This window comes from Oncorhynchus masou, chromosome 6, assembly GCF_036934945.1.
Source record: "Oncorhynchus masou masou isolate Uvic2021 chromosome 6, UVic_Omas_1.1, whole genome shotgun sequence".
Lineage (NCBI taxonomy): Eukaryota > Metazoa > Chordata > Actinopteri > Salmoniformes > Salmonidae > Oncorhynchus > Oncorhynchus masou.
In genome coordinates, this window is record NC_088217.1 from 48,433,633 (window position 1) to 48,456,069 (window position 22,437).

General features: G+C 43.7%; 1 protein-coding gene across 11 annotated transcripts in view; it reads left to right on the top strand.

The window, feature by feature from the left end:
- chl1b (cell adhesion molecule L1-like b) overlaps positions 1-22,437 on the top strand; it is a 75,352-nt gene that overhangs the window by 30,225 nt on the left and 22,690 nt on the right. For 6 of the 11 annotated variants that reach the window (XM_064968904.1, XM_064968911.1, XM_064968902.1 and 3 more), the window contains 9 exons: positions 17,675-17,889; positions 18,466-18,483; positions 19,089-19,197; positions 19,490-19,680; positions 20,664-20,786; positions 20,940-21,110; positions 21,423-21,461; positions 21,651-21,762; positions 21,910-22,091. In XM_064968904.1, the coding sequence (XP_064824976.1) occupies positions 17,748-17,889; positions 18,466-18,483; positions 19,089-19,197; positions 19,490-19,680; positions 20,664-20,786; positions 20,940-21,110; positions 21,423-21,461; positions 21,651-21,762; positions 21,910-22,091 (1,087 nt within the window). In that variant the 5' untranslated portion in view covers positions 17,675-17,747. Of the gene's footprint in view, positions 1-11,304; positions 11,560-13,984; positions 14,009-17,674; positions 17,890-18,465; positions 18,484-19,088; positions 19,198-19,489; positions 19,681-20,663; positions 20,787-20,939; positions 21,111-21,422; positions 21,462-21,650; positions 21,763-21,909; positions 22,092-22,437 lie in introns of those variants that run through there. The other 5 variants (XM_064968903.1, XM_064968906.1, XM_064968908.1 and 2 more) reach the window with 5 other exon arrangements.

The window sequence follows — 22,437 nt, forward strand, 5'->3', positions numbered from 1 at the left end:
CGAACATAAGCATTTTACTGCACCTGCGATAACATCTGCAAATCTGTGACCAATAATGTATGATTTGATTGAATTTTGAATCAGATAGAAGAGAACCATAGTGGAGGGTTCTGCCTGGAGTGGTTTATGAGAAACTTGCCTATCTTACAGACAACAGGTGGGCTGCTGATGCTGCTGCTGCTGCTGCTCTGTAGATAGTGATGAGGATCTGATCTGCACAGCTCCCTGCCTTCAGGATCTAACCATTCAATTACAATTGAACTGCTCCATTTGGAGGAGGGCTGAGTCAATGTAGGAGGGCTGATTCTATGCAGTCTGCAGTGTGTGATCGAGGGTATTGCCGAGCCCTCCAACCATTTGGAATGCTGAATGCTGTGTGTTCTGGGGGCTGTGTGTGTGTTCTCTCTCCAGGTTGAGGGAAGCTCGGAAGCACGGTTGCCATGCCTACACGTTTGACTGAAGACAGCGCGGTTATTTTAATGAATTTTGTCTTTTCAGACTTCTCTTTGCACCGTATTCTCAATCTGCTGTGTACACCCTTAAAATATCTCAGCGCTGGAGACCCGTTCATTTGTTTACAGTGACCTTTGGGGAAATAGCTTATTGATTCCTGGGGTAACATGATTAAAATGGGTTCTAAGTGGACACTTCATCTGAACTTGTCCACAAGACCACTGTGAGGGTAGATAAGACGTGTCGTGCAGGAGACATTCTCTCTTTCCGCCCTGGTGGTCCACTCTTCATTTTTTAAACTTTCCTTCCCTTGTTTTTCATGGTTTTCTATTTTTTTTAAAGGACTGTAGAAGTAATCCACAGCCAGAAACATGAGGTTGAAATAGAAATACCAAGCACACGCTCACAAACAATTTCCAGTTACCCCATTGCTCTCTCTCAACCAGTGATGAATGTGCACCAGACGCTAGCATGCACACAGCTTTTAGTAGGTGTGCTAATCACAAGGAGTTCTGCCATGATCACTGAGCGCACCATCTGTGCGGCTCCGTCCGGGCTCTCCACCGGCCTGGTGTCTTACTGAGAGAGCTGGATGCATCTCGGGCCCTCCTGGCCCACTCCCTCCTGTCTGTCTTTCCAAGGCTGCAGTCAGTCAGTCAAGGCTCATCCCTGCCGTATGGCTGTAGAGACTCACCTACTGCCGAACTCACAGTCACACACAGTACAGTATACCTTACAGCCTGCTGGAACCACTTAACATGTTCCGAGCAGCTTAAGCTGTGACAATATATTTTAAGTGTACGGAAATTTCAGAAAGATGTGGGATTTATAATAGGCACATGTGTTATACAATCTGGACCATTTTGAAAAGGTATCCTTCCTTGGTTGCTCCTTGATTTATCTGGTGTTAGCTTTATGTCTTTGGTCTGATCGGACTCCCTCTTTGGAGTGTTGCGCTGGATAAATCACCTATAAACCTGGACCTGGAAACAATTGTAGAGGCCATTAAAGTGTCCGGGGTAATGGTGAATTGCATATAAACATGGGCAATTAAATAGGTGGAATGTCATCTGGTTTTCATTAGCAGTTGGAGGTCACGTACGGTACCCATCAGATATCCTGCAATTAAGGGATTTCTCTAGGTTCTAACAGAGGTGGGTGTTGTTTGTGATGGGATACTCCAACCATGAACACGAGCATCCTCAAAACAACACGACTCAAGATGTGCGCCACAGCTAGTTTTCCATACGCATCAGTTATGGACTGCATTTATCAAAGCGATCTGCATGGTGAACTGTAGTAATGTCACCGTAACAAAATACACCGGAAAAAATACCCAGTTCCATTTTTTTTGTTAGCCACTTTCAGAGGAATGCATACCAGTAATGAAAAATATGCCGCGGCTCTGCAGATGTCAGCTTCTAGTATTAACATTGGGTTTTCTGACACATTGACTGGAAGACGAGTTTGAGGGTGAAGACAACAAAATGGCGCTATCTGCCCACAGTTCAATTAAACAACCTCGTACTGTGTACAGTCTGCATATCTGCCAAGCCTCTGAGCTAAATTAGCTTTTGTGCCGCCTCATCAGTGATCCCTCTTGTCCCAGTTGGGATGGCCTTCATTGACCCCAGCGTACTTGACTTTTAATCTAAGGCTTTGAAGCGATGCTTAATGCCTGAGCATAGATCTCCTTGACGAGACAGACGGAGCTACTCAAGACCCACCTGAGCATATAAAGAGCCGACTGTCTAATGTCTAGGAGTATAGGGGTTAAACAAGGGCTAGACACAGCTGGTGAACACACCAGACGGCTCTCCTCTCTCTTGGTCTCTTCTCTGCTCTCAGGGCAGAGTGAGAACAACATGTGCACTGTGATGTGTGCGGCTGATGTTGTTGATGCAGGCTATGCTCCTCTCTGTGTCCTCCTCTCTTGCTTCATTCCAAGTCGCCTGAGGGAACTCTGGTCTGGACCATGTTTCTAATTCCATTACATTGACTTGATAGGATAGATAGACCTCTATCTCACACTGGCCAGATGGATAGTAGTTGTTGATCGCTGCCTGAAGGAGATAAGAGATGTGTTGTAAATAAAATGGAATTGTAAACATCTTCTCTCACAGAAAGGTCATTGGAGGATATCTCCATTTTATTTTCCGATTTCCCCTTTGTTGTGTGCGTGTCTACTATGAATTAGCTGTATCACATAGAGACCTTCAAGCAAATATCCCAACAATGTCACATTATGAACTATTACAGCTTATTACAGCTTCCATTTTATTTATCTCCAGCTCCGACTTTAGTCGATCTTCATGTACTCTGAGAGTCTCCCACAGCCTGCTCCATGGCATTTTAACAAATGGCGTTAAGTGTGAATAAATGTTTGGTTTTGCGCCCCTACAAGTCATGTCCCATTCATGTAATCTGTGGGGACAGAGGTGTGAATGGGTTGGAGTGGCTGAGAGCAGAGGAAGAAGAGGGAAGTAGGCAGTCCCCGGGGCAGTACCCAGGACAATGTCAGGTTTGTCTGGCCTGAGTGAGTGAACACTAAGCTTTTCGGAACTGGCAGCTTGCCCCGGGACCTTCCCTCCCATCGCCCTCGCTTCCAGAGCTGTCTAGCTCCAAGCAGTAAGCGTTTGTGCAAAGTTCATAAGGCTTCCCTCTGTTTGTGTGGCCATAATGGCGGCTTCATCCTGCTGCTGCTCAAAGAGAGTGCTGAGTGCCTTGGAGGGCCTGGCTGGCACTGGGTCTCTCTGGCTCTGCAGAGGAGAGGCGTGTCAGTGTTCTCAGTGTCTGGAGCTGGCAATCTGCTGCTCACATTATCAAGAGGCCAATGTCCTCTGACTGTCCAGTACTTCAGCTCTAAATCCCTGTTTATACCTGGTGCTAACATGCATCATTTGTCCTGATCATGTCCACGTTCTGATTGTGCCCACATTTTTAGACAGGTGTAGAAGATTAAAGGACACATTGTGCTCTGATTGTGATCAGATCTTGCTGACCACCTTCGAAGGTCAAGCACACATTGTGTCTGGATATCTTACAAGTGTAGATGGATCTGGAAGGTGAAACCATTGAAATCATAATTTTGCTGCCTTCTAAAATCATTGACAAGTGGCACCATTGACTTATGGATTCAATATGTAAATATTATTTTGAAATAGCTGTCAAATAATTTGCATACAGGAAGGGACCAGGAAATGTGGTCACAATGCAGGCACAGCAGATGGATAAGATAAACATTTTAATACAGTGTGTAGATATATTTCTGAAAATTAGTGCACAACCATAATGTGGGCAAGATCAGGACAAAGGTCATATGTTAGAGCCAGATATAAACAAGGCTTAAATGGTGACATTTTAAGGTCGCATCGATCATCTTTGACTTCTGGAAGTCATAAAAATCAATAATTTTATTTAACTAGGCAAGTCCGTTAACCTGTTGCGTCGCGCAATCCCGGATCCGGGATTCTATTTATAGCCTCAAGCTCATTAGCATAACGCAATGTTAACTATTCATGAAAATCGCAAATGAAATGAAATAAATATATTTGCTCTCAAGCTTAGACTTTTGTTAACAACACTGTCATCTCAGATTTTCAAAATATGCTTTTCAACCATAGCTAAACAAGCATTTTGTGTAAGAGGTATTGATTGCTAACATAGCTATAAGCCTAGAATTCAGCCAGCAACATTTTCACAAAAACAAGAAAATCATTCAAATAAAATAATTTACCTTTGAAGAACTTCAGATGTTTTCAATGAGGAGACTCTCAGTTAGATAGCAAATGTTCAGTTTTTCAAAAAAATATTATTTGTGTAGGACAAATCGCTCCGTTTTTGTCACGTTTGGCTATGAAAAAAACCTGTATCCAGTTATAGCCTCAAGCTCATTAGCATAACGTAACGTTAACGATTTCTGAAAATCGCAAATAAAATGAAAATAATGCGCCTGCTCTCAAGCTTAGCCTTTTCTTAACAACACTGTCATCTCAGATTTTCAAAATATGCTTTTGAACCATAGCAAATCACTAATTTGTGTAAGAGTATGCTAAGCTAGCTTAGCATTTTGAGTAGCATTTAGCACGCAACATTTTCACAAAAACCAGATAACCAAATAAATAAAATAATTTACCTTTGAAGAGCTTCGGATGTTTTCAATGAAGAGACTTCTCAGTTACATAGCAAATGTTCAGTTTTTCCTGAAAGAATCTTTGTGTAGGAGAAATCGCTCCGTTTTGTACATCACATTTGGCTACCGAAACGAACCGAAAATTCAGTCACCAACAACGTCAAACTTTTTCCGAATTAACTCCATAATATCGACCGAAACATGGCAAACGTTGTTTGGAATCAATCCTCAAGGTGTTTTTTCACATATCTCTTCATTGATATATCGTTCGTGGAAGCCTGCTTTCTTCTCTGAATTCCATGGAAAAATACTTGCAGCTGAGGTTTGCGCACCAATTTCGGCGCAGGACACCGGGCGGACACCTGGTAAATGTGGTCTCTTATGGTCAATCTTCCAATGATATGCCTACAAATACGTCACAATGCTGCAGACACCTTGGGGAAACGACAGAAAGGGCAGGCTCATTCCTCTCGCATTCACAGCCATATAAGGAGACAATGGAAAACGGAGCCTCAAAAATCCTGCTGATTTCCTGGATGCCGTTTCATCTTGGTTTTGCCTGTAGCTCACGTTCTAGGGCACGCACAGAGAATATCTTTGCAGTTCTGGAAACGTCAGAGTGTTTTCTTTCCAAAGCTATCAATTATATGCATAGTCGAGCATCTTTTTGTGACAAAATATTGCCCTTTAAAACGGGCACGTCTTTTTATCCAAAAATGATATAGCGCCCCTAGAGTTTCAAGAGGTTAAGAATATGTTCTTATTTTCATTAACGGCCAAGGAAAAGTGGGTTAACTGCCTTGTTCGGGGAAGAACGACAGATTTTTTCCTTGTCAGCTCGGGGATTCGATCTAGCAACCTTTCAGTTACGAGTCCAACGCTCTAACCATTAGGCTACCTGCTGCCCCATTGATATGTGAACTGGTCTTTTAAAAAGTATATTACTTTATATACACTGCTCAAAAAAATAAAGGGAACACTTAAACAACACAATGTAACTCCAAGTTAATCGCACTTCTGTGAAATCTAACTGTCCACTTAGGAAGCAACACTGATCGACAATAAATTTCACATGCTGTTGTGCAAATGGAATAAACAACAGGTGGAAATTATAGGCAATTAGCAAGACACCCCTGATAAAGGAGTGGTTCTGCAGGTGATAACCACAGACCACTTCTCAGTTCCTATGCTTACTGGCTGATGTTTTGGTCACTTTTGAATGCTGGCGGTGCTTTCACTCTAGTGGTAGCATGAGACGGAGTCTACAACCCACACAAGTGGCTCAGGTAGTGCAGCGCATCCAGGATGGCACATCAATGCGAGCTGTGGCAAGAAGGTTTGCTGCGTATGTCAGCGTAGTGTCCAGAGCATGGAGGCGCTACCAGGAGACAGGCCAGTACATCAAGAGACGTGGAGGAGGCCGTAGGAGGGCAACAACCCAGCAGCAGGACCGCTACCTCCGCCTTTGTGCAAGGAGGAGCAGGAGGAGCACTGCCAGAGCCCTGCAAATGACCTCCAGCAGGCCACAAATGTGCATGTGTCTGCTCAAACGATCAGAAACAGACTCCATGAGGGTGGTATGAGGGCCCGACATCCACAGGTGGGGGTTGTGCTTACAGCCCAACACCGTGCAGGACGTTTGGCATTTGCCAGAGAACATCAAGATTGGCAAATTCGCCACTGGCGCCCTGTGCTCTTCACAGATGAAAGCAGGTTCACACTGAGCACATGTGACAGACGTGACAGTCTGGAGACGCTGTGGAGAAGGTTCTGCTGCCTGCAACATCCTCCAGCATGACCGGTTTTGCAGTGGGTCAGTCATGGTGTGGGGTGGCATTTCTTTGGGAGGCCGCACAGCCCTCCATGTGCTCGCCAGAGGTAGCCTGACTGCCATTAGGTACCGAGATGAGATCCTCAGACCCCTTGTGAGACCATATGCTGATGCGGTTGGCACTGTGTTCCTCCTAATGCAAGACAATGCCAGACCTCATGTGGCTGGAGTGTGTCAGCAGTTCCTGCAAGAGGAAGGCATTGATGCCATGGACTGGCCCGCCCATTCCCCAGACCTGAATCCAATTGAGCACATCTGGGACTTCATGTCTCCCTCCATCCACCAACGCCACTTTGTACCACAGACTGTCCAGGAGTTGGCGGATGCTTTAGTCCAGGTCTGGGAGGAGATCCCTCAGGAGACCATACAGGCATGTGGAGGCCACACGCACTACTGAGCCTCATTTTGACTTGTTTTATGGACATTACATCAAAGTTGGATCAGCCTGTACTTTCATTTTGAGTGTCACTCCAAATCCAGACCTATATGGGTTGATAAATTTGATTTCCATTGATAATTTTTGTGTGATTTTGTTGTCAGCACATTTAACTATGTAAAGAAAAAAGTATTTAATAAGAATATTTCATTCATTCAGATCTAGGATGTGTTATTTTAGTGTTCCCTTTATTTTTTTGGAGCAGTGTATTACTTTATTGATTTCAACAATGTTGTTAGATAGTAAAGTTTCAATTGCACATTAAAACCAGTGGTATAAAGTACTTCAGTAAAAATACCTTAAAGTACTACTTAACTATTTTGGGGGTGTATCTGTACTTTACTTTACGACACTGAACAAAAATATAAATGCAACGAGCAACAATTTAAAATATTTTACTGAGTTACAGTTAATTTAAGGAAATTAGGGAACAATGAGTTTATTTTAATTGACTAATGTATGGATTGCACATGACTGGGAATACAGATATGCATCTGTTGGTCACAGAAACCTTTAAAAAAAGGTAGGGGCATGGATCAGAAAACCAGTCAGTATCTGGTGTGACCACCATTTGCCTCATGCAGCACAACACATATCCTTCACATCGAGTTGATCAGGCTATTGATTGTGGCCTGCGGAATGTTGTCCCACTCCTCTTGGCCTGTGCGAAATTGCTGGATATTGGAACACGCTGTCATACACATCGATCCAGAGCAAGTCAAATATTCTCAATGGGTGACATGTCTGGTGAGTATGCAGGCCACGGAAGAACTGGGACATTTTCAGCTTCAAGGAATTGTGTATAGATCCTTGTGACATGGGGCCATGCATTATCATGCTGAAACATGAGGTGATGGCGGCGGATGAATGGCACGACAATGGGTCTCAGGATCTCGTCACGGTATTGATTGCCATTGCTAAAATGCAGTTGTGTTCATGATCCGTAGCTTATACCATAACCCCACCACCACCATGGGGCACTCTGTTCACAACGTTGACATCGCTCGCCCACACGACGCCATACATGCTGTCTGCCATCTACACGCTGTCTGCCATCTGCCCAGTACAGTTAAAACCGGGATTCCAGGATGCCAGTGGCCACTGAAGATGAGTATTTGCCCACTGAAGTCATTCACAACGCCAAACTGCAGTAATGTCAAGACCCTGGTGAGGACGATGAGCGCGCAGAAGAGCTTCCCTGAGATTGTTTCTGACAGTTTGTACAGAAATTCGTTGGTTGTGCAAACCCACAGTTTCATCAGCTGTCCAGGTGGCTGGTCTCAGCCGCATGTGGAGGCCGGATGCACAACCGGGTGGCCGGTTCAATGTACTGCCAAATTCTCTAAAACTACGTTGGAGGTGGCTTATGGTTAGACATTCCTGCAGTCAGCATTCCAATTGCACACTCCCTCAAAACCTGAGACATCTGTGGCATTGTGTTGTATGACAAATCTGCACATTTTAGAGTGTCCTTTTATTGTCCCCAGCACAGGGTGCACCTGTGTAATGATCATGCTTTTTAATTGGCTTCTTGATATGCCACACCTGTCCGGTGGAAGGATTGTAATAGTGCCGTCTGGTTTGCTTAATATAAGCAATTTGAAATTATTCATACCTTTTAATACTTAAGTATATTTTTGCAATTACATTTACTTTTGATACTTAAGTATATTTAAAACCAAATACTTTTAGACTTTTACTCGAGTAGTATTTTACTGGGTGTCTCTCTCACTTTAGTCAATTTCTATTAAGGTATCTTTACTTTTACTCAAGTATGAAAATTGGGTACTTTTTCCAATACTGATTAAAACTACCTTCAAGTGATTAGATTATTTTTTTAAAATTCTAATGCAAAGTGAAAAAAATGACATTTCCATAAAACATTTCATATTACAGCGTCAATGTAATTAGTTCAAAGGTTGAAATGAATATTACCTCAGAATGGAATGCACTTATATTAATTAATCATAATTTAATTTCTGGTGAAAATAATATCGCCTCCATGTACGGTACCTTCAGAAAGTATTCAGACCCCTTGGCTTTTTCCACATTTTGTTAAGTCAATTCTAAAATTGATTAAATACATTTGTTTCTGATCAATCTACACACAATACACCATAATGATGAAGTGAAAACAGGTTTTTAGAATTTTTTACAAATGAAAAAACAAGAACTGAAATATTACATAAGTATGAAGACACTTCGCTATGAGACTCGAAATTGAGCTCAGGTGCATCCTGTTTCCATTGATCATCCTTGAGATGTTTCTACAACTTGATTGGAGTCCACCTGTGGTAAATTCAATTGATTGAACATGATTTGGAAAGGCACACACCTGTCCATATAAAGTCCCACAGTTGACAGTGCTTGTCAGAGCAAAAACCAAGCCATGAGGTTGAAGGAATTGTCCGTATATCTCAGAGACAGGATTGTGTCAAGGAACAGATCTGGGGAAGGGTACCAAACAATTTCTGCAGCATTGAAGGTCCCCAAGAACACAGTGGCCTCCATCATTCTTAAATGGAAGAAGTTTGGAACCTCCAAGACTCTTCCTAGAGCTGGCCAAACTGAGCAATTGGGGGAGAAGGGCCTTGGGGCAGTGAGGTGACCAAGAACCTGATGGTCCCTCTGATAGAGCTCCAGAGTTCCTCTATGGAGATGGTAGAACCTTCCAGAAGGACAACCATCTCTGCAGCACTCCACCAATCAGGCCTTTATGGTAGAGTGACTCGACGGAAGACACTCCTCAGTAAAAGGCACATGACAGTCCGCTTGGAGTTTTTTTAGAAGGTACCTAAAGGACTCTCAGACCATGAGAAACAAGATTCTCTGGTCTGATGAAAACAAGATCGAACTCTCTGGCCTGAATGCCAAGCGTCACATCTGGAGGAATCCTGGCATCATCCCTACGGTGAAACATGGTGGTGGCGGCATACTGTGGGGATGTTTTCCAGTGGCAGGGAATCAGAGACTAGTAAGAATCCAGGGAAAGATGAACGGAGCAAAGTGCAGAGAGATCCTTGATGAAAACCAGCTCCAAAGTGCTCAGGACCTCAGACTGGGGCGAAAGGTCACCTTCCAACAGGACAACGATCCTAAGCACACACAGCCAAGACAACGCAGAGGTGGCTTCAGGACAAATCTCTGAATGTCCTTGAGTGGCCCAGCCAGAGCCCAGACTTGAACCCCATCTAACATCGAGAGAGACTTGGAAATAACTGTGCAGCGACGCTCCCCATCCTACCTGACAGAGCTTCATACCCAAGAAGACTCAAGGCTGTAATTGCTTCCAAAGGTTCTTCAACAAAGTACTAAGTGAAAGGGTCTGAATACTTATGTAAATGTAATATTGAACTTTTTTATTTTTAATATATTAGCCAACATTTCTTAAAACCTGTTTTTGCTTTGTCGTTATGGGGTATTGTTTTTCGATTGATGAGGACCTTTAAAAAAATATATATATATATATATATTAGAATAAGGCTGTAATGTAACAAAATACGGAAAAAGTAAAGGTATACAATCTAATTTCCACCATTTCCCAACTGTCAGCAAATATGAAGCACAAGTGATAATAACCTTGCATGGGCCTGCACAAATAGCGCTCCGCCTAAAAAGGCCCGTTTTTTTGCAGTTTTCAGCAAATTCAAGCATGACCCTCTGCCCCTCCCCCTTTTAATATTCTCCCTTTCTCCTTGTTAAAGCCCAAGTCTCAGACCTGGATCCACACCATACATCATCCAGACTGTGCCGCTCCCTTCCCCCCGTGTCATGGGAGACATTGTTGGGCTATGGAGGGCTCTTATCGGCAGTCTCAGCACTCTCTCTCTGCTCTGCTCTCTGCTTCTTCCCCACAGGTCACACAGGCCCCCATCTGTGGAGTCTTGGAATGATGTCTGTGCTCACCAATCTGTCAATCAAGGTCTCTTAACTGGGATTTGTTTGAACGACTGGTTTTCATTCCACAGGTTTATTGGTTCTTCTGGTCAAACAAACAAAACATAATCTTCAAACAGATTATTATGCTTCCTTTGACCGGGTGGGTAAAGGTAAGAGCAGAACTGGGCACAGATGTACTGTAGGCATACTGTAGCCTCGTGTTCTGTAATACCGAGAGACAATTGCCACCTGCATTATAAGAAATAAGGAGATTGTCCCTGCCTACAAAGAGGATTGGTCCCTGAGATCTAACACTCAAAGGCTGATCTCTACCCTGCTGCTCCCACCTGTGCACTTGCATGCATTCTGTAAAGCATGTGTGCTTAACTCTTGAAAACCACACTTTAAGCAAAGTTTCAGGTGAAGAAAATATATTGCTGGTCAGGACGCTAAGGGAGGGTGTGGGGGGGGGGGGTGTGATGGAAGATGCATTCCTCCCCTTTTCCTCCTCCGTCTTTTGTACACAGCCAGTGAATGGCCTTTAGATCGTGCTTTGTGAGAATGATTGTCAGTGGCTTAATGAGCTTCTTTGCCAAGCTAGAGGCTTTGGTAACATATGCGTCCACCGTGCCTCTTTCACTCCGTCCTCAGCTTGTGTGACAGGATCTGGTGCGGGTGGGATGCCTCTAGAGCAGTCCCTGGGATTTTGACAGATCATTTACTGTTCTGTGCTCGGTTTGTCCCCTTTTGGATTGGATTGCCTGCAGAGGGAACGGTTGTTCTTATGTATCTCGCGGGGGACCAGCGCAGAGAATGAAGTTAAGTCTTGTAAGTGATGTCTTGTCTTGGGATGTTTCTGTAGCTGCCTGTTAAATGTTTTGGTTTTTGCATGTGTGGTGAGGTGCACTGGGACGATCTCTACCTCAAAGAGAGGAGAGACGCAACCTTGTCGATGTTCATGTATTGATCTGAGCTGTCTCAGTAGTTCCTTGTGGGTATCTCTTGTTGTCATACAATGAATATGGTAATATTGAGGTTATTCTGTTTCGAAAGAAAGGAGAAATGTCTGGGCAAAAGAATACAGTAACTAAATTTGGCATAATTTTGATTCTCTGGATATATACAATTTTAGGACAGCCTGATAGGATTGTGAACTGTGTACGTCAGTACAAGAGGCTGTGTGATAACATTATACCAACTTGTCGAACTTGTCTAGCCAGGAGTATCATACTGCCCTTAAAATATCTCCATAGAATGGGGGAATCTGTAGCATTATATAAGTCTTTTAACCTTTCATCTCTGACACTGAACCCCTATCCCCCCACTTACACACACACACACACACACACACAACACACCATAACACTACAAATTGATCGAAACGCTCAGGACTCATTTCCGACTGCTGTGTCAAACAGTTCGCCCTGTGAACGCTGTCCAGATGTCCTGCTGTAGAGTGCAGGAAATACAAAATAGATTGCATACAGCATTTTACTGGTAAATCACAGATCGGAGCCAGGAATTTCAATGTGTAGAAAAGGGACCTTAGGGGATAGGACAAAGGGTAACAACCAGCCTGTGGGAATTCAATATACTATTCTGTATCTGCGTTGGGGGAATCAGACTTTCCTGGTGTTGGACGGAAGTAAATTGCTTTGGGGTTTGATGGAAGAGGGGATTTGGGTTATAAGGCCCATCCATCATGTCCGGCTGTGGCACAGTTTCATCCACAGTTTCATCCTGGGAAATAGCCATCATCAGTCAGATGGAGTGAATGAACGGGACGAGGACCTCGCTGCGTTAGTTCACACAAAATAATGTCCCTGTCCCCGCAGTCCAGGCTGTGAATCCATAACGCTCCTCTCCTGGCGACTCAGTGAGGATCACAGACTAATGTGATGATCGTCCTGGGCATGGGGCGCCCATCTGTGACTCGGGACTTCAAAGAGACTAGAGCTGAGAGGAAAAAAGTTGAAGCGCTTGGCTTCTCACCATTCTGCAGACAGTTAGACACAGGAGCAATTTACAGTACCTTTTGTGTCACTTGTACTTGAAACGTGACACATTGAGATATTCTGTCTGGCATTACTCTGCTGCCTCGACGCTGTGACAGCTTCACCATGATTTCGCTCAACCCTTGAACTCTCAGATTTGCACTTCATTTATAAACCAGTTATAGTATGCCATTGTGTGACACGGCCCGTTGCTCACTTCCCAGTCACATTTGCTTCCAATTACAGTGATGTGTTTTTCAACAAAGAAATTATACACAAGCGGCTAGCCCGTACATGTAGTTAAAATCTCACCATGTCTTTAAATGAAGAATAATGGTGAAATGATTGGGAGAGATTGCAGCAATATTTGCACTGAAACAGTTTTTGTTCCTGCTGTGCCTTAATATGCTCAACAGGACTCCATATTTCGCTGAGACAAACAGAGCTTTCAGCAGCGAGCAGAATGGAGTTTCACGGTGGAGCAACTCATTAGAGAAGGAGAAAAACCTTCACCTCTCTTTTACTCATGAAAGACACTGTAATCGCTCAGCAAAGATTAAATAGACAGGTGAGGAAATGCAGAGACAAAAAGGAACCTTGAAGTGATCTAAAACACAGCTGATGTTTTGGCTATCCTTCTCCTTAATATGTATGATCAGATAGCCCATATTTTGCCAATGGATGATGCTACAGACACAACGTGTACAGTACACCAGTATTTTACTCCCAAGATTTTCATTGCTGGTTAAAAAGCGATGCCTGTGCCCTGGAGGTCATAGGTCGTATGGTGTCAACCGGGGATGTGTCCCACTCTGTCCCTGGTCACGACAGTTTATATGGAGTCAGTAAGGTCATTTGTCATTTTTCCACTTGGGACAGAGGTCAGCAACCCTGCATTACATCTCAGAAAGCACTCCATATCCACATTGGTCGAAATCCCTATAGCCTCGTTCCCTCACCCCTCTATGCTTCATGAGTGGACAGACTCTTGCAATATTAATGGTGTGGTAATTGAACTGTTCACTTTCTTGCATGCATGGTAAAGCAGAGTGAAATTGAGCCAAATCTCAATTAGGCAAGGTTATTTATTTAATATTGGTCTGACTTCCTAATCTCATTAAGGGCCTTGTTTATGTTTTCCTCCTGCTGCTGAAGATGTATTAATGAATGAACTCCTCTGACCCACAAGCATGGAGAGGAATCTGAATCTTGTCTCTGCCTCTGTTCACCAGAAGTCAGAATGGAACCCATTGCAAATTAACAGCAAATATGATTACATTAAAGTAAGTAAGTTATGGCATCCAAATAAGTGTTTTTTACGAAATTCCAGTGGGTCTACTTCCACTGTAGTAGTTAATTATAATATTTTTTTGTTGTTGAAGAGTTTTAACAAGATTGTGTGTGTGTCTAGGGCAATTCTTCACACATAACATAATTGTTCAATGTACCCCTAGTTCATCAGTAAAGATCTGTGTTGTTGTTTTTTGGTCTAGAACCAGTCTCAAGTCATTTGTAAACTAAGTAGGAAATTGACTTTGCGAAAACAGAAAGGAAAGAAAATGAAAAATAAATGATTACCGGCAACAGAAATGCAAGCTAATTGCTGTTTTAATGTTCATCGATTCTCCCAATGTTGTAATTGTACTTCTGTGATTAACTGGTATTCAGTGCTGAGGCATTACCAGGAGTGTGTGTGGAGTGTGGTGGTACTGTCTTCCTGCACTGAAGCTCTTTAGTGAGGAGAGTATTTTAATCCAGTTTGACAAGACGAGGATCTGCTTAATTCCATTATAGGCTTTGCATCACATCAAACTACAGTAGGCCTGTACACACAGACACTCGCCTGCCTGTCTTACCTGTTGTACTGCAGAGCCTGTAGATACTCTCCTGTCTGTCGTACAGCAGAGTTTTGCATGTGAAGGAGGCAGACCGCAGACAACAGAGCGGCAAGAGGTTTTTAACAACATGGCATATTTGAATGGCAGCAGTTAAGGACACCTCACAGTCCTTCAAAAGAGCTTCACCATTTTCCTTTAGCCCACATGCTTTGTCTATATCTTGATAATAATCTATAATAATGTATCTTGATAATGCCTCATCTAGAAAACCGTTGTTATAAAGCCATTGAGGAAATAGTGAATTGTACAGTATATCAACAGACCCTTGACTTTCGCGTGTAAGTCAAGGTTAGGATTCCATGCCAGCCCAGATGGAGGAACTAGGAGACTGAAGGGATAGAAAGCATGCCAACCAGAACACCGTACCAGTAACATCTCCTTATGAAGAGAGACATGGGTGTCTTTGATTCAGCCTGGAGCCTGAATGATGAGGATGGGGCTTCTCAATCAAATGAACCAGCAGGTAGAGCGAGCATGGAACAGGCGCGACATCCCTCTCTGCCTGCCTCTTACATTTCCTCTGTTATCAGTCTTGTGCCTGGTGCTCGTTTTGAATGAGAAATGGTTTTTGCACCTCTTGGCCGGTAGCCCACTGTACATGATGGAGAGCGGTGTGAGAGCAGCACTCTACAGTATCAGTCAATCCGAGTTGAGTTTAAGGCACTGCTGTAGATTGTCCCCTGTCCCTCTCCCTCCACCCCAGCACAGCTTCTGTGTCCTCTGAGCTTCGGCTAAGTGAGGTCAGAGTTCATTTTGGCCTTCCCACTGTGAGTAGCTTTTAACCACCCGCCAGCTTCGTCAGTCTCAGACTCCCATCTATTTCTGCCGGAGGAGAGGATTAAGAACAGCCGGCGGTCTTCGAGCCTCGGGCCCACTCAATGGATTCATCTAGCCTGTAGCTTATACTGTATGCTGGTTTAGAGCAAGACATCTCCGTCTCCCACCAGTTTCGCCTGTATGTTTTATGGACCTCCCTCAACCAGATGGACGAGTTGGATCAGGCTAAATGCTCAACGAGGGGGGAGAACAAAATCAGATGGCAAGTGATCAAGCACAGTTTGAACGGGACGTAATCCATCTAAATTGTGTTAGGTTGATGAAGGCCCTGAGAGGAACACATTGTCTTGGAGGGATTGTAAAAAAAAGCTCTCCCTTAAACTCACCAAACCTACGGTGAAAGCGCTGGCCAATTAGCACAGCACAGCATCCTACTTTCTGATTATAATCTGTCATTTGCAGCATAAATCAGTGTGTGGGAAAAGAGTGAAATGGGTGCAGCAAATCAAGCCTGAGGCATTTTTCCAGTCCTGACTCATGGATCATAACAAAGCCATGTCAATCTGAGGTTGGAGGAAAAGTCAATGGCCTAGTATTGTGATTAAGAGGGGTGGGTGTATTGCACACTGTTGTCTGTGGCTCTGCCGGTGACTTCAGTGACTTCACTGGGTCAGAATAACCAGGATGGAGTCAGAGGTCCCAGACAGAGTTAATACCATTAGCATGAGGCATGGGGAGAGAGGTCAGGGTTCGTGTCCATCTGAAAACAGAGCCTCACAAAGAAATTAATGAAATCTTTCACTCCTTGGTCAATTATTCAATTTATTCTCATTAACTGCCATTTGACCTCTGTGTTTCCTATTGAACTTGGTAATTGAGGGAATAGATTTTTTTTAAAGGAAAATGAAGAGCAGTGTTTTCAGTCAGTATGATTTGAAAAGACACCAGTAAAAAGCCAGCTGTTTGTGAAAACTGTTGTAGCGTGGCTGTCTCTTAGGTCTGGTTCTCTTCGTCCTGCTCAAAGAAAGAGCTTAACACACACAGATTCCCTCTCCCAATACAAGTCCCTTTTTTGGCATTAACTGGAAGCTCCATCATCAACACGAGAAGAGACACCAGTTCCAACCGGTTGTAATTACTGGATTTGTATGCTTTTGATGAGAAGTGTTCAGCTAGTTTCATTGTGGGGACTCCCCGAAGACCCATAAGCATTATCGTTTGGCAATTTTCATTGTAGTGGGTGATTTATTGCTTATTTTATTCATGTGGTCTGGTCTATGCTACCCTGCATTGAACTAATTGGAGTCCTGACTAGAATGACCCAATGAGCTGGGTCACTGCCAACATGAGGGAGGCAAATGAACGGACACCCCAGAGATTCTACTACAGAACAGAGGCTGGTGGGCAACAATGCCGCCGAGGTGGACATTCCTGCAGAGAGCTCTTCCCCCACAATACTTTGCTCTAGTCATACCGTATAGAACGCCTTATGATCCAAGCCACTGGCCTGTCGGGTGGAGGATGACCTGTGCCCTCTGACCGTGTGACCAACTGTTTATCAGAACATGTTATTTATTCAATGTGTAGAGTGGTAAATGTGTAGGAAAATACTGTTGCTGTTCTTTGGAAGAGGACTATTGCTATGTCTGAGGACCACGTGTGCAGCGTTCCTAGATCGACAGGGTTGTGTCGTTGTATCTTTTTGAATATTCAGGGGGGAGCCCAGAGACACCGAACAGTAACGCTGCAGCAGGGTTTTTTCATAATGATGGAAATCTTTCGCTCCATTGTGGATTGAATTCATAATTTTCACTTTGAAATGTGGAAACATCTGCCGTGTATTAATATAACCACAGGCAGCCACACACACATATATATATATATATATATATATATATATATATATTTAAACTCTTGTTCTATTGCGCATGAAATTGTCCTGCCTGTTGTACTGCCAAGCCAACACACTCCAACAGACAATAAACAAGAAAACAATTTATGTCTCAAGGGAACAGGGTGATATAGAGCTTTCATATGTAGATTTTTGTTTAAGCCCAGAATGTGGTCCCTGCTGATGCGAGTGACTGCTGTGCCGGAAACGTGTGTTGTGCCTAGCGAAGCATCTCTCTCTGTCACCGGGGGTTCTCTCCCTGTGTTGTGTTGCGTTGTGTGGGATTGCCTGACTGTCTGCTGTGCCTGACGTGTGGGTGGATCTGGATTCACGGGAGGCCTCTCTTATTCCTTCTCTCTCTGTTGTCTGTGTTGTTCTTGAAGGCCCTTCGTCTTCGGCAGGACATAGTTGTGAACTGAGAGTGGGAAGAGTGCAGCTCGTGTCACTTCCTCCACAATGAACTCCGAGATGGTTGTCTGCTGTGGCGCGATGAGGATGAGGTCATCGATGTGGAGCCCAGGATTGGCTCTCCTGACGGGCGTGGTCGTCAGTGTCTGTGCCTTTCACCTCACCACTGCCATTGACATCCCATTGGAGGGTAAGTGCTCACTCTTCCCATAACGTGCTTTTGGTGCAGAATATCAGAAACCTTTTGTAAAGTACAGTATATTGATTGTGTTTTCCAATGTCTGTAATGGTCAAAGCAATCCACAGGTATTCTTTGAAATATAGCACTTTCTGTAAATCTATATCATGCCAAAATCAGTTCAATTATATTCATGGGTCAAACGCATCCTTAACTGGGGTTTGGTTTCTAGTTTCAGCTTGTTTAAATCAGGTTTCTTCATTCTCTTGTATTGGGGGCTGTGTATCTTGCAGTTTCCTTGGAAACGAGTATCAAGTTTTCTCTTCTAAATTATTCAGAAACATCTCTTAAGGGCCCGCTTACAAAGAGCAGTTCAAACAGGTTTTGAAAATGCAACACACACTTGCTGTTGATGCAGAGTAATTCATTTCACGCCATCTCCTTAAATGCAATTCACAATCCTCTGCTTTGTTGTACCTAGAGTACTAATGTTTCTAAAGGCCTTTAACCAATCAAAAAAAACAACAGTATTATGCTTAAACCTCTGCCTGTGTTTTTGTTGTCTTCCTGCCGCCATGGATATTTTAGTTTTAGGTCATGTAAACAGTAAGTTTGCTCTGATGTGACCTATCCCATCCAGCATTAGTGACCGCCTGTCTGTCCTCACTTAATCTCTTGGCTCAGTGTTCAGCACCACAGCAGCTGTACCATGTGGTCATCTTGTGTACGATCTGCATCTCATGTGTCATCCTCCATTTATTCACACAATCATCATATTCAAATTGGATTTTCTTGGACGACTGTCACCCATATAGTGGCATGTCGTTTTAACCTGCACCGTTGGCCATACTGGCCTGCCCTCATGCCGCTAGTTTTACTGTTGTTGACCCCTGTAGTTTTGTAGTGAATCTCTTAAGTCATATCACTTCAACGAGAAAACATTGACAAAGCAGGGCAAGTTCAAACAGTGCTGTATGTCACTGTGAAATAGAACCGTAAGAGAAGGAACCCACTGGGCACAGACGTCATTTGAAATGCAGTGAAAGCAACATTGATTCAACCAGTGTGTGCCGCCCAGTGGGAAATACCATCATCATTGAAAAGAACCATACCTTAACACCTTATAGAGTGTGAGAGATTATATTATCAGAATCCTGCAGGGGGTCTATGGAACTTTTCATAAAGTGTTGTCCTTGTTGTCTGTTTTCCAGTTGAGCAGCTGCCCACCATCACAGAGGCCTCCCCCAGCTCTCTGATCGCCTTCCCCTTCGATGAGAGCTTCCCCATGACGTGTGAAGCCAAAGGGAATCCCAAGCCAGAGTGAGTTCTGAGTGTCCTACTCTACCATTCCATACCCAGCAGATGGGAGAGGGAGAGCCCAGGAGAGCTCGTTAGCAGCCCGACAGACAGTCTATCACCGGCCATCGATTTGGCGTGTCACATTTGGCTAGTCGATTTGGCGAGTTTGAGGGTTTGATTTTCAAGTATTGGACAGACTGTGAGGACCAACCTTGGACACTAAACACACTGTACATTTGGCTGAAACACACAATATATTTTCAAGATTTACGTTGAATTATATCAGTGACTGATTGAACTGTTGATTTTGTAGATACCGGTGGACAAAAAATGGGGAAGAGTTTGACCCCTACCAGGACCCGAGGCTGATCAAGGAGGACAACTCTGGGACGTTTGTGATCCCCAACACTGGGAATCTCACAGAATACCAGGGAACGTACCGCTGTTACGCCGAGAGCGTATTAGGGACGGCCATAACGGAGGAGATTGAGTTTGTTGTGCCCCGTGAGTAGTATACTGTACATCCATACATCTCTGATCTCTGTGGCGCTCCATTACAGCTCTTTGAAAGTGATTCAGGGCCTGGAATTCAATTCAACGACTGTGTCGCTCCATTGTGAGCTGTTTGTTGTATTGGCCATGGCAGAAAGTCATTGAAGCTCCAGAGCATTCCACCCCCAGTTGCCTCTCGTCTATACCCATATAGACTGTGTGGCAGAAGGGAGACTGATCTATCCTTCATCATTTCCCTTGGTACATTTTTCATTTTGTTCCAAAGCATAGTACATAAATCTTCAAAGAAATCCAGACCGAGGGGAACTATGACAAAATTTGGCCGTGCTCCAACCATTCAGTGCGACTGAAACGCAGCACAACAGTTCTAATGACGTTTATTTCTTCCCGCAAGTCAAAATCTGAAGAATGTGCTGTAAAATCCAATTCACTGGAACACAAACACCTCCATACACAACCAGAACAAAACACTAGTATCATAGGACTGCCACCTGCTGGAGAGAAAGTGCTGGAGAGAAAGGCAACCCTTATGCCCTCAGAACAGTCTCAATTCGTTGGGGCATAGACTTGATAAGGTGTCAAAAGTGTTACACAGGGATGCTGGCCCATGTTGACTCCAATGCTTCCCACAGTGTCAAGTTGGCTGCATATCATTTGGGCGGTGGACCATTGTTGATACACACAGGAAACGGTTGAGTGTGAAAACCGCAAAAGCGTTGCCGTTTTTGACACAAGCCTGTGCACCTGGCACCTACACATACACAATCCATGTCTCAGTTGTCTCAAAGCTTCAAAATCCTTCTTTAACCTGTCTCCTCCCCTTCATCTACACTGATTTGAAGTGGATTCAACAAGTGACGTCAATATGTGATCATAGCTTTCACCTGGATTCACCTGGTCAGTCTATGTCATGGAAAGAGCAAGTGTTCCTAATGTTTTGTACACTCAGTGTATATTATGTGTTGTTTTATCAGACGTTCCTAAGTTTCCCAAGGAGAAGATTGATCCCATCAAGGTGGAGGAGGGTCACCCTGTCATTTTGGAGTGTAACCCTCCTAAAGGAATCCCTCCTTTACAGATCTACTGGATGACCATCGGTGAGTCACTAACGGCTTGCCAGACCTAACACCGTGTCTGAGTCATGTCCCATGCTTTGTGTTGACACCTGCCGTTTTTATTGAAGCACGATAGATCAAACGAAAGCAACCAACATTTGTATGGAATTATCTCCACCTCTTTTCCCTCTTCAGACCTTCAGCACATAGAGCAGGATGAGAGGGTGTCCATGGGTCTGAACGGTGACCTGTTCTTCTCTAATGCTCTGGAGAAGGACAGCCGCAGAGACTACTGTTGCTTCGCCGCCTTCCCCAGGATACGCACCATCGTACAGAAGAATGCCATGTCGGTCATAGTCAAGAGCAGTAGGTGTCAATCTAAGAAGGCATGTCTGTGATTAGGTGTGTTTATTATTACAGCATAGAGCTTGACCAAATGGCTTTGATTTGATCACCATAATGACTTCAAACTCTGATCCAATGCATTCGTCGCTATGATCGTGTACGCGGTCAAGAGAATTCCCAATGTCCAATAGCATCTCCAAAAGTTCTATTTTCCCTGCTCTTGATGGCACTGGTGTTTTCATGAATCTACCCCACCCCCCATTGTCTGTCATGATTGTTTTAGTTTTTATGAATGCTTTGCACATTTTCATATGTTACCCACCTTCATTTCAGAAAATTCAAACAGTGACTCAAGTAGCAGTCCTGGTCGTGGTAAGTAACATGCCGTACCATATCATTGTCTAGAACACACCATGTGCGATTTTATTTTTTTCATATCAGAGTGTGATATGTGGATCAAAAACATTGCATTGTAGGTTAGCAGTCCAAGAGTTAGACCCATGCATTGCCTTGTTTGAAAGACGAGTCTTAAAAACAATGTTTCTACTCCATTCTCAAAAGCCAATTCAATCCTGGAGAGAAAACCAAGCCTTCTGATGCCCTCTGGTGTCAAGTCGGAGACACAGCTGGTGAAAGGTGACGAGCTACTACTGGAGTGCATTGCCGAGGGCTTGTGAGTAAACCGTCCTCTCTTCTTTCTTTTTTTCCCCTTCTTTTTCTTTTTTTCTTTTTTACAAAGGACTGCATGATATCTTCTAGACACTTCATTCTTTTTGAAGCAAATACATCAAAACGTCAGTCATTTTACTGCCCTTTTCAGTCCAACACCCAAGATTGAATGGGTAAGGATGGGCCACAGGCTGCCCGACAGAGCGACGATAGAGAACCATGGGAAACTCCTGAGCATTGACCGGGTCAATGAGGACGACAGTGGGAAATACATGTGTAAGGCTAAGAACATCCACGGAGAGGCCAACCACTCCTTTGATGTATCAGTGGAAGGTAAGTGGAAAAAATGTACAAAGGTTGAAATAATAGGTTCTTAATTTGATTATGTGTGTCTGGGAAAACACTTGTTTCAGCTTAAACTACCATTACAGGTTTTACTGTAGGAAAACTCGATAAAGTCTGATATGCAAGTCCTTCATAATAGTAACACATTTTCATGAGAAAGAGTGCCACCTACTGTACATTGAGTGAACTGCTGCCTAAGAAGGATTCAAAAAAGTCACCATTTGAGAATTGGCTCCAGGTTGATAGAAAACACAAACATCATTCTGGGAGAGAGTTGTAAAACTGTGCTCTGGTTCGCTCACTGCCTCCTGATGTTATGTCTGTCTTTGATGTT